Source organism: Notechis scutatus, chromosome 13 (assembly GCF_049901735.1).
Source record: "Notechis scutatus isolate UNSWTSFEM ecotype Mainland chromosome 13, rNotScu1.2, whole genome shotgun sequence".
In the NCBI taxonomy this organism is placed as follows: Eukaryota; Metazoa; Chordata; class Lepidosauria; order Squamata; family Elapidae; genus Notechis; species Notechis scutatus.
This window is the reverse complement of record NC_142021.1, coordinates 5,875,403-5,887,329: the sequence shown is the minus strand read 5'-3', so window position 1 is coordinate 5,887,329 and position 11,927 is coordinate 5,875,403. Positions and strand designations below refer to the sequence as shown.

The 11,927-nt window shown below is 43.9% G+C and overlaps 2 protein-coding genes across 3 annotated transcripts in view; one reads left to right on the top strand and one right to left on the bottom strand.

Annotated features, from left to right (window-relative positions):
* The window catches only part of RFC5 (replication factor C subunit 5), a 352,752-nt gene that overhangs the window by 145,223 nt on the left and 195,602 nt on the right, over positions 1-11,927 (bottom strand). The gene's annotated exons all lie outside the window — the stretch shown is intronic.
* Positions 1-11,927, top strand: part of KSR2 (kinase suppressor of ras 2) — a 150,237-nt gene that overhangs the window by 126,710 nt on the left and 11,600 nt on the right. For both annotated transcript variants that reach the window (XM_087942809.1, XM_087942810.1), the window contains exons 16-17: positions 3,872-4,005; positions 11,750-11,881. In XM_087942809.1, the coding sequence (XP_087798935.1) occupies positions 3,872-4,005; positions 11,750-11,881 (266 nt within the window). The remainder of the gene's footprint in view (positions 1-3,871; positions 4,006-11,749; positions 11,882-11,927) is intronic.

Here is an 11,927-nt window from a genome sequence, read left to right as displayed (position 1 = left end):
GGGGGATCAAGCCATTTTCTAAAGCACCCGAAGGCCAGACAAGGAATAATGGATGGAAACTGATCAAGGAGAGATTCAACCTGGAAATAAGGAGAAACTTTCTGACAGTGAGAACAATCCACCCATGGAACAGAAGTTGCCCTCGGAAGTTGTGGGAGCGCCATCACTTGAGACTTTTAAGAAGAGACTGGACTCCCATCTGTTAGAATTGGTGTAGGGTCTCCTGCTTGGCCAAGGAGTTGGATTAGATGACCTTCCAACTCTGTTAATCTGTTATCTGTTACCTGCTAATAATGCTAATCATCATCTGAGCCTTCAGCGAGTCGTAAACTTTTTCGCTGTGGGAGAGTCTTGTTAAAAACTCAATATCTCCAAAACGCAATATCGCAAAGCCACAATAAAATGAGACACACCTGTAGGTTGCTGGTAGGAAAGCAGGTTAGTGGTTTATAAACTGCCAGTTATGGTAGCGCAATAAGGCTTGCTCTGCCTGACGTGCTATGTCAAATTCCTGCTGCCATTTGACATATATCATACGTGGACGCCCCAGGGCAAGAAGGCTATTACCTGAGAAACCGCACTGAAGTAAGTCCCTTTGGATCCTGGATTTCCAAGAAGAGGAGGCATTATCCGAAACAACCATGGCAGCCAGACAATTCCTGGGAAATCGGAGCTGAAGTCAAAAATAGAATAGAAAATAGAATCAATGTACATGAGTCGTAAAAATTCAGGGAATGGGCCCAATTTCTGAGTGCTGTGTTTGAAACTAGCTGAGCACTCCAATGAGTAGAATTTGGATTGTATCTTACCTTGGGATTTTAGACTATTTGTTACCATATAACTTTATTATTTCTAACTGTAAGGTGGAGACCTATAACTATGATTTATATCTATAATCTGCCTAGATCTATCTATAATTTATAGATCTATAACTATAATTGGTTATTATATTATATACAGTAGTAGCCAATTATACTATTGGGAGGTAATGCTTTGAAAAGTCTTACAGCAGCTGGTAGATTTGTATTTTCTCTGGTATAAAGGAAGCCAAAGATAGCCTCTGGTCTCATTATCAGAGATAGATTTAATTTGTTCCCACCAGACACTCAGTTATTGGAAGACAGCATTGAGATATTCAAAAGATGGAACTTGATCTACAGCAGTGTTACATAATCTTGGGGACATCCAATAATTGTGGTTGAGGAATTCTGATAGTTGATAAAGCTGGCAAAGTTGAGAAGATTGGTCCTACAGAATTATTACTAATCTACCATCTGTGTTGAGAACTTCCCCATCCCTTTAAAAAAAAATCATTTGATTTTGAAGTAATTAACGGACAACTATACAAAGAATTTAGCTCCATATCCCATCTTCTCTGGACCACTGTTGAAGTAATGGAGTAGGAACTGTTGAGCGGTGATAAGGTGGGAGGAACTGGTTCTGGACCATTCCTGGTTTTGAACCAAGAAGAAGAATAAAGCTTCGTGGAGATGTCTTTGGATCATCCTGTGTTGTCTTTCTAGAATGAGATATGGAAATATATTCTAACATTAAGATTAAGGGGGAGGTGGGGTTGTAAAGATTTGTTTTAAGGCTTGAAATCCAGAAGGGGGCACTAGCAAGTCATCCCCAGGGCAGGTGAGCCCTGAGGCTGTACAACCTCTTTTGATTTAGGGGGAAAATCTTTTTGCAGGAGCATTTTCCTAAAATGCTTTAGAGGTAGAGTTGGAATGAGGAGGATGTGTCCAAAATGAAATGGACATTTACTATCATTCTCCTTTTTTGTCTCTTGTCCAATGTTTCACGAATTCTTAATAGCAACAGCACTTAGACCTATATACCGCTTCAACAGTGCTTTACAGCCCTTTCTAAGCGGTTTTACAGAGTCAGCCTCTTGCCCCCCCCAACAATCTGGGTCCTCATTTTACCAACCTCGGAAGGATGGACGGAAGGCTGAGTCAACCTTGAGCTGGTCAGGATGGAACACCTGACAGCGGGCAGAGTCAGTCTGCAATCATGCAATCTAGCCACTTGTCCACTCCAGTTAGAAAGTTCTAAAGGCATAGTTACAAAACATAGAGGCTGCTCTAAAGAAATAACCCATCGGAAATAAGATCAAGCAATGCCGTCATTGGACAACTCAGATGGCAGCTGGAAATAGTGGTGTGATTCTCTGGGCCCCTCCCCCCACCCCAAAAAAAAAACTTGCCCTAAGATTAGGCCTGGAAGGATACTCTTTGGGATAAGTCCTATGACTCATGTCTCTATTTATGGTGAGCCAGGTTCTCTGACCTTCTGTCCCAAACATGGTTGTTACCAAAGAGTCATCATCTCTTGAGTGGCGTCTGTTTGGACCTTCCTATAAATTCCTTGATGAATGCCTGGAGGACAGACAAAAGCTGGCCAGCTTAACCAAGAAGCCAGTGACTCACATTCTCTTTCCTCCCAGAGACCCAACGCCAGTAGGGCCTGAGATGGCAGCGTTTGTGAGCACTGACCGGAGCTTTTTGTAGAGGAGAAAGGGGGTCATGAAAAATGGACCTGTCTCTACAATCCATTAGGTTCCTAAACCATTGACACCAGCGCTGAAAGCAAGCCATGGGTGGATTCGGGATTGCAGTGGAGGCAGGTGAAGGGAGAACGATCTATCTTCACATTCTGAGCACTGCAGACTTTCCCTGAGTGATGAGTTCTCAACTCGCCAAACTCCCAAGAATTTTTTATAATCTTCACCCATCACTGCTGCTGCGACAATTACCTCTTCTTCATCTTCCTTCTCCTCCTCCTCCTCCTTTTCTTCTTCTTTTCTTCTTCTCCCCTCCTCCTCCTCTTCTCCTTCCTCCTCCTTTTCCTCTTCCTCCTCCTCCTCCCTCCTCCACCTCTTTCCTCTTCCTCTTCCCTTACCCTCCTCCTCCCCTTCTTCTCTTCCTCCTCCTCCTCCTCCTCCTCCTGTTCTCCTCCTCCTCTTCTTCCTCCTCCTCCTTTTCTTCTTTTTTTTCTTCTTTTCTTCTTCACCCCTCCTCCTCCTCTTCTCCTTCCTCCTCCTTTTCCGCTTCCTCCTCCTCCTCCTCCTCCTCCCTCCTCCACCTCTTTCCTCTTCCTCTTACCCTCCTCCTCCTCCTTTTTCTCCTCCTCCTCTCCTCCTCCTCTCTTCTCTCTTCCTCTTCTCCTCCTCCTCCTCCTGCCCCTGCCTCTTCCTCTTCTTCTTCTTCCTCTTCCTCTTCTTCTTCTTCCTCTCCCCTCCTCCTCCTCTTCCTCTTCTTCTTCTCCTCCTCCTCCTCCTGCCCCTACCTCTGTTTCTGCTTCCTCCCCCCTCCTCCTCCTCCTCTTCCTCCTCCTCCTCCTCCTCCTCCTCCTCCTCCCTGCAATTTCCTTTTTACCCTGATGACGTCTCCTAGTTGGGTACTGAAACATCTGCCAAAAAACAACCAACCTCAGAGAGAACCAAAGTCCCCACAGTCTCCTGCATCTCCTCCTCCTCCTCCTCCTCCTCCTCCTCCTCCTCCTCCTCCTCCTCCTCCTCCTCCTCCTCCTCCTCCTCCTCCTCCTCCTCCTCCTCCTCCTCCTCCTCCAGATTGACGGTCAAAAGTCCAAGATCCTTCCCAGCCCTATGATTCTATGTTTCTATGCTTCTTTCATTAGAGATCTTTAGACATTCGGCTTAACCTGTATTGATCTGGGTTTGGAGCTAATAGGCTTTTAAGGAACCTTCAGATGCATTCTAGATCAACCCACATCTAATGTGGATCCCAAAACGTCTTAATCCTTTTTTTTGGGGGGGGGGATGACATGTGTGTATAAATTTAAGAACTATTTTAAAATGGCACAGAAGTCTTTCTGCAACTGTTCACTCGGTTTCCTTCTTTTACAGGGAATGGGCTACCTGCACGCAAAGGGAATTCTCCATAAAGATCTGAAATCTAAGAATATATTCTACGACAACGGGAAAGTGGTGATCACAGATTTTGGCCTCTTCACTATATCTGGAGTTCTGCAAGCAGGCAGGTATGTTGGAGAACCTCGCCTCCCTCCCTCCCTCCTCTTTTCTCCCCTCTCCACTGGTTGTTAGGTTTCCAAGTAGAACATTGGACAAGAAGAATGTTGATTCATTTCTTGGGGAATTTATAAGACAACATTCGGAGGCCCTTTTCCAGGGAGGGAAAGAGAGAGATTTCATCAAGAATGAGACTTCCTTTCATTCTTTCGCCGAGTTTGTTCAGTTTTGCTCTCTCAGTTACATAACATAATGCCAATGAAGGAGAATAGTTGCAGTTCAGGGTTAAAATGAGGAGTTTTTGGTGCTCTCTGAGCTTGGTTATTTTTTTTTGCAAACATTTCATTACCTAACTAGGTAACATCATCAGTGATAAAAGGGAGAGGAGGAGGACTGTGGGATCCTTGGTGCTCTCTGAGTTTGATGGTTTTCTTGCAGACGTTTCATTACCCCAACTAAGTAATATCATCAATGCTAGTAAGGAGTGCTGTTTGCTGTCAGTTTATATTCTGGTGACTTGTGTGTCTGTTGAGATTCTTTGGTTGGGCTATTTACTGATGGCTCTTTGGAAGTTTTGGTCACTACACTATCAAAAAGATGTTGAGGCTGTAAAGAGTGCAGAGAAGAGCAACCAGGATGATTAGGGGACTGGAGGCTAAAAGATATGATGAACGGTTGCAGGAACTGGGCCTGGCTAGTCTAGAGAAGAGAAGGACCAGGGGAGACAGGAGAGCAGTCTTCCAATATTTGAGGGGCTGCCACAGAGAGGAGGAAGGGGGTCAAGCTATTTTCCAAGGCACCTGAAGGCCAGACAAGGAATAATGGATGGAAACTGAACAAGGAGAGATTCAACCTGGAAATAAGGAGACATTTTCTGATAGGGAGAACCATCAACCCCTGGAACAGAAGTTGCCTTCAGAAGCTGTGGGAGCTTTATCACTGGAAGCTTTCAAGAAGAGACTGGACTGCCAAATGGTGTAGGGTTTCCTACTTGGGCAGAGGGTTGGACTAGATGACCTACAAGGTCCCTTCCAACTCTGATTATCTGTTAGTTTCTTGATTGGGGTATTGTTAACGATTGTTTGCTTGATATAGATATATTCTGGTAACACAGACAGGCAAGTCTTCAGAATATAAACTGACAGCCAACAGCAATCCTTACTAGCACCGATGATGTTACCTAGTTTGGGTAATGAAATGCCTGCACGAAAACAAGGAAGTTCACAGAGCATCAAAGACCCCTGTTAATATAGTGCTCCTGAGTGCTCATGTTCATGTGATGAAACTCATCATGAATTTTGTGAAGGCATTAATCATAACGGCAGCTATTCAGTGATTCTGTGGTTTTGAAGCAAAGAAAGAAAATTAAATGCATTTCATTTTCAGTGAATGTGTACTCAGGTAACTTTGGAATCTCTCCACATGTATACATACATACATACATGAAGCACAAAGCTGAAGACACAAGCCTGAAGATGATGAATGAGACTTCATCGAAACGTCGCCTAGATACTTCCAATTTTACGCGGGAGAAAACCCGAATAACCAAAGATCCACATACATACATACATACATACATACATACATACATACATACATACATCATAGAACATAGAATAACAGGTTTGGAAGGGACCCTGGAGGTCTTCTAGCCAATCCCCTACTCAAGCAGGAGGCTCAATAGTATTCCAGGCAAATGGCTACCCGGTCTCTTCTTGAAAACCTCCAGTGATGGGTCACCCACATTTTCCTGAGGCAAGTAGGGTGCTCTAGGGCATGATTCCCATGGAACTGAAATTCAGCCAATTTTATAAAAACATTTTATGACCTAAACATTATCCTAAAATCATTTGTGACATCATACGCAATGTCATCAAGACCATTTTCAAGCAGGGGGCCCCTTTCTTCTCACTCCCTGTGTTCAATCTTTCTCCCTAGGAATTTAATTAATTTGTTTCAAGAACATTTTTTTAAAGGCAAATTTTATTGCCTGTGGTCTCCGATTTAGATGTAATGTACTTACAGGTTCTTTTCCAAATTAAAAAGACAAAAAAAAAAAAGAAAGAAAAGAAAAGAGAAGAAAAAGGAATGGAATTAAACCCCAGCTATTGTGCAGATTTTCCTTGCAGTTAATTATTGCTTTATTGCAAAGCCGCCTGTGAGATAAATCACACATTTTAATCTTTCTGTAATTATGGTGTGTCAAAGGCACTTGGATTAAAAAAGAGATAATGGCCTGCTTATTTCTCTCTTTCTTTCTGTCCCCCTCCTTCTCTGAGGTGTATCAATTGTCAGGTTGAAGTGGTTAACTGTACTCTGTGTAGGTTTAATATTTCTTATTCCGTCTTCACCCCTCCCCCCAAAAATGATGGTCTATTTATACCGTCTCCAGGTTTATCGTATAATTAGTTATTTATTTAAAGCCATTTTATCCTGCTGTTTGGTACAAGAAAGGCTTCCAGATATTAGCACTGAGGAGCTTCTAACTTTAAATATGTGGTCAAAAAGATACAAGTCATATGGAAAGGGGACAGAGAGGGAGGAAGGAGAAAACTAATTTTGTCTAAAGTTTTTAAAAGTTATAGAAAGTTTTCCCTGGCTGGGATTTTGGATTGTGAGAATGCGCCATAAATGAACAACTTGCCTCCAGAAGTTGTAAATGCTCCAACATGGGAGGTTTTCAACAAGGGATTGGATAACCATTTGTCTGAAGTGGTGTTGGGTTTCCTGCCTAAGCAGAGGGTCGGACTAGAAGACCTCCAAGGTCTCTTCTCTTCTCTTCTCTTCTCTTCTCTTCTCTTCTCTTCTATTCTATTCTATTCTATTCTATTCTATTCTATTCTATTCTATTCTGTGGTGGGATTCAAAATTTTTTACTACTGGTTCTGTGGGCGTGACTTGGTGTGCGTGGCAGGGGAAGGATACTTCAAAATCCCCATTCCCTCCCCATCCCACTAACCTCCTTTCCAGCTCCGTTCTCCTGGGCAGGGCAACCAAAGAAGACCCAGCCGATCAGCTGGGACTCAATGGAGGCGGAGAATAGAGGGGGTTGGCGGGGCCAGTCAGAGGCGGGATTGGCCGGTTCTCCAAACTACTCAAAATTCCCGCTACCGGTTCTCTAGAACCGGTCAGAACCGGCTGAATACCCACCTCTGGTTCCATTCCATTCCATTCTATACCAGCACTTGGATATGAGCGTCAAAGGTGCCTGGAAGAACAACCTGTCAAAGCCCATCATCAGTACTTCATTTCAAAAAGAATACCGGGTGGTGGAATCTCCAGCTAAGGTAAAGAGGGGAGTGCAGAGTGCAGGGTGTATAGTTTGAAGTCGCTCCATAGAAGGAAGTGACAGAGGCCAGACTCTTGAAGCTTTCGTCTGCCTGTTAGTCTGGTGAGATTCTTGCAGTAGAAGGAAGAGCAACAAAGGAACTGCTTTGGCCTGCTCATTGAATTGTTCTGGTTCCTTGCACCTGACAGGCAGGTATATAAGCTCTGCCCTCTGCACTGCTTGATCCACTATGCTTTAAATGCAGCATCCAGGTAGGGAAGGCACACCTGTCACCCAGGAGATGGATGAGCTTCCGTTCTGTCTTTTTTTTTTTTACTCTTGCTTTACATGCTCTTGTCTCCCACAAGTTGCAGCCAGCCTCAAAGCTGGCACCAGATTCACAATGAGATGCTCATGGTTAGTTTCACTGCATTCTGGGAGTCTGGGGTTTGACTGCATCTTGCAGGTAGTCCTCGACTTACAGCAGTTCATTCAGTGACCATTTAGTTACAACATCCCCATGGTCATGTGATCAAAATTCAGGGGCTTGGCAACTGACTCATATTTATGACGGTCGCAGCATCCCAGGCACACGTGATCCCCAAAGTCAATGGGGAAGCCAAATTGACTTAACAGCCCTGTTGCTAACTTCACAACTGCAGTGATTCATTTAACAACTGTGGCAAGGAAAGTCGTAAAATGGGAGCAAAACGCACTGAACTGCCTCGCTTAGCAACAGAAATGTGGAGCTCAAAAGTTGAGGTCTAACTGTATTACCTGGAGTAGCTTTTAGGGATTTAATCTAACCCTAATAAAGTCCATTTCTGGTTTTCCCCAGGCCCTGGTGCAACCGCCATTTTAATTTCCCAGAAGACCCTGCAACCTGGTGCATTGTAGGATGTTAAAATGACTGCTAGGCCCAGATCCAAAGTGCACTGGCTCTACTTACTGCTGTTGCCAGGGAAACTTGCAATGACCCCCTCCCCAAGCAGACGAAGGGTCCAAAAAAGAATCTTTTTGCCCAGGACTCTCTCAAACCTGCAGTGAAATTTGAGGCTTTCTACTGCTGGGAGTAAAATCTGATCCAATTGTTATTCCAAGCCAGGAGAAAGATGCAGGAGAAATGAACTGAAGGCAGCTGCAGTTGGAAAGGAGGTCTCCATTTATTTGGTAGCCGGAAACAACAGTGACAGCAACATGTTTCTGGGGTGGCTGACAAATTAGGGTTGAGAGTAGATGAGCTTTTATACAATTTTGGGGGCTTGGTGATTGAGATGCCTGTTCATCTCCTTTAATGTTTTAATGGCTGTTGCCAGATCCCTATGGAGTCATGTAGGGGTCATGACTGGCAAAAGGGGAAATGCAAATTTTAGGTCTTTTGTTTGTTTGAGCTAATCTTGTCAGTTTTGCCCCCCTGCCTTTTGTGCTGCTTATTCTGAGCTGCTGGCTGCCCTTCGTTTATGAACAGAGTGGCCTGGCTTTACAAAATATCCATTCATAAAGCCTAGCCTCTCGAAACTTCTGCCTGAGGCTGTTTTCCTATAGCAGAAAGACTGAGAGCTTCTTTCTGCCTTTGTTAAGGAAATTTTTCTCCTCTTCTCCTTTAGGGGAGAATATTCTATTCTGCCTCTTCTAATATTCTGGGGAGTATTTTATTCTGGGGAGTGGGGAGCCTTCCCATGCTACCCCAGAGATTCATCCAACCCCAAAACCATAATTATTTACTTTGCATTTATCCTCCTTTTCTTCCAAGGATTCAGAACAGCTGTCGAACTCCCCCTCTCTCCCTCTCCCTCTCTCTCCCTCCCTCTCTCTCTTTCTCTCCCCCCCGTCTCTTCAGTCCTGCAAAGTAGGTTAGTTTGGGGACCCAGAAACCGAGATGCACCAATGAAGGTGGTTTCCTAATCAAGATTTAGAATTGGGCTATTGAAACACAGCAGGTGCTCTGCAATACATCTGGCCACAAACCTTTAACACAGTTTTGTGTAGATTCATTTTACTTCTTTCTCTCCTCTTTGATGAGCTGTGGGGTTTTGGTTTTTTCCCCCCGGGGACTTGGGCATGCTGGCTCATTCGGTACTTTCGTGTCTTCTTTTTCTACTCATTCCTTCCCCGGGGGAACTGGTGTGAACCTTTGTCATTTCGCAAAGCATCTGCTTGCGAATGTTGATCGACCCTTCCTGGAGAATTTGTGGGCTTTTTAACGGATTTGGGGAGCTCACAAAAGGATCCATTGTTTTTCTCCTTGCAACAAGCTCAGGAGAGGTTGTTTAGGACAGGATGTGGGAAGTGATTGATCTCAGGAAAGTGTGAAGATGAAATCTGATCTTATTCTGGTGGATCTTGAACCAGATACAAGATATTCCAGGATCCACCCAGTTCAAATCTAAATCAGCAGGAGAGTGCTGTGGTCCAACTTTTGGATCATTTCTGTTCCTTTTCATTCCTTCCTTCCTTCTTTCCTTCTCCCTTTTCAGATGTGTAATGTGTTCTAGAAAAGTATAATTTCCAAAGGGGAGGGGAGGGAAGAGGAGAAGAGAGGAGAGAAGGGAAGAGAGGATGGAGGAAATGGAGGAGAGGAGAGGAGAGAGAGAAGAAAGGAGAGGAGAGGAGAGAGGAAGCAACACAAAATCCACACGAGCAAAAGAAGTCTAATATTGTGAAAGTCAATGATCTCTGGCATTGAAACATTCAGAGGTGTGCCTGCCCACAAATGTGACGGGCATGGTTTGCTTTCTTTTTCCTTCTTCCTCCCCTTATAAGCAGGCGAGACCCAGGAACAGTAAACCAGATGACAAATAAGGCAGCATAACCTTGGGCTTTTTAAACTATCTTGGCAATTCATTTAACAGCCACTTGCCGTTAAAAGCCTCATTTGCTGCCACAGCACTGGGAGCCCCTGACAGGAGACTGACAGGTCCACAGGTTGAAGGATGCTGACATTTGATTTTCAAGGTGGAACGCCAGAAGGGTGTAACTCAAGTAGGGTCTAATGGTCATACAGATTTAACAGAATCAGAGTTGGAAGGGACCTTGTAGGTCATCTAGTCCAATCTAATGAAATCTAATCTAATGAAAGCCACCAACAGGCACGGCTGAAGATACCAGAAACCAAAGCCTGAAATACGTTCTCACATGGTTGGCCTCCATGTTCCAAGTCAAGGTTCTCCAGACTCGACAACTTGAAGACTTGTGGACTTCAACTCCCAGAATTCCCTAGTCAGAATGGCTGGCCGAGGAATTCTGGGAGTTGAAGTCCACAAACTGATAAACTTGCCAAGTTTGGAGAGAGCCCTGTTCTAAGCTGACACATCCATATGATGAGGATCTGAGTTTCACCTGTGTCAGAGACGGTAGTGAAGACTTGGAGGGACATTTTTCCAGTTCTTGGGCCTGCTGCTGAATAAAAGTATAACGAAGAGTTTTTATGGTATGTTATTTGTTTGCTGATTGTAATGGATCAGATGATATACATGAGAAGGGTGCTGAAATTCCTGGATCTTAGGGCTCTCTAGATTGTGGTCAATGCCTTAATTACTTTACTTTACTTTACTTTACTTTACTTTACTTTACTTTATTGTAATTGCACCTTGTACAATGAAATTGAATGCCATCTTCAGTGTTCATTATGACTATGAAAATAAACACAAACGCACATCCTTCAAATTCTATACAATTGAATTGAAAACCCTGATATTGCATTAATATTGCACTATACAGCAGAATCCCATAGAGTTACTGCCCTGGGATAGAAGCTGTTTTTCAGCCTATTTGTCCTTGTTTTTATTATTCTGTACCGTCTGCCAGATGGTAATAGTTTAAAAAAAAAAGGGTTTCCAGGATGAGATGGATCTTTGAGGATGTTTTGAACTTTCTTAAGGCAGCGGGAGCTATAAAGCTCTTCCAAAGAGGGGAGAGGGCAACCCAGGATCCTCTGAGGGGCAATGACATTAACCCTCTGGAGTGACATCCTATCTGCCACAGTGCAATTGGCAAACCATCCATGGGTGCAGTAAGTTAAGATGCTCTCTATGGTGCAGCAGTAGAAAGTCACCAGCAGTTTTTTTCTAATTAATTAACTAAAGCATTAATTAATTAATTTAAGACATTAGGAGTAGATGCTGAACCAACAAAAGAGTCATTTTCAGTGACAGGACAGTAAGTTGGCGAGAAGCCATGGCCTTATCTTCATTTTGCCTGTTCAGATCTCCCAAGGCCAAAAGAAACTCCAATTGCTATCATGAGCTCATTTTCGTTCAATCGGGTCAAAATAGCAGCAGGTTCCTGAGTGAAACTATGAAGTTTCCCTCTCGTAAGTCCAAGTATCACTGAAGAAGAGAGGGAGGGGGGACGAGAAAGCAGCCAGCTCAGCATGGGTTCTGGGGAACAGTGAGGAAAATCAATACCATTTCTTTGTGTTTGATTCGGACATGACAGAGCTACGGCAAGCGGAGTTTCACTAATTGGCTCTTCTCTTTTTCCTCCAGGAGAGAGAACAAACTGCGGATCCAAAATGGTTGGTTGTGCCACTTGGCACCAGAGATTATCCACCAGCTGTCACCGGAAACAGAAGAAGACAAACTACCTTTCTCCAAGCAGTCAGACGTCTTTGCTTTTGGGTAAATGTCATTATTGGGTGTAGAGGGGAAGGAAGGAAGGAAGGAA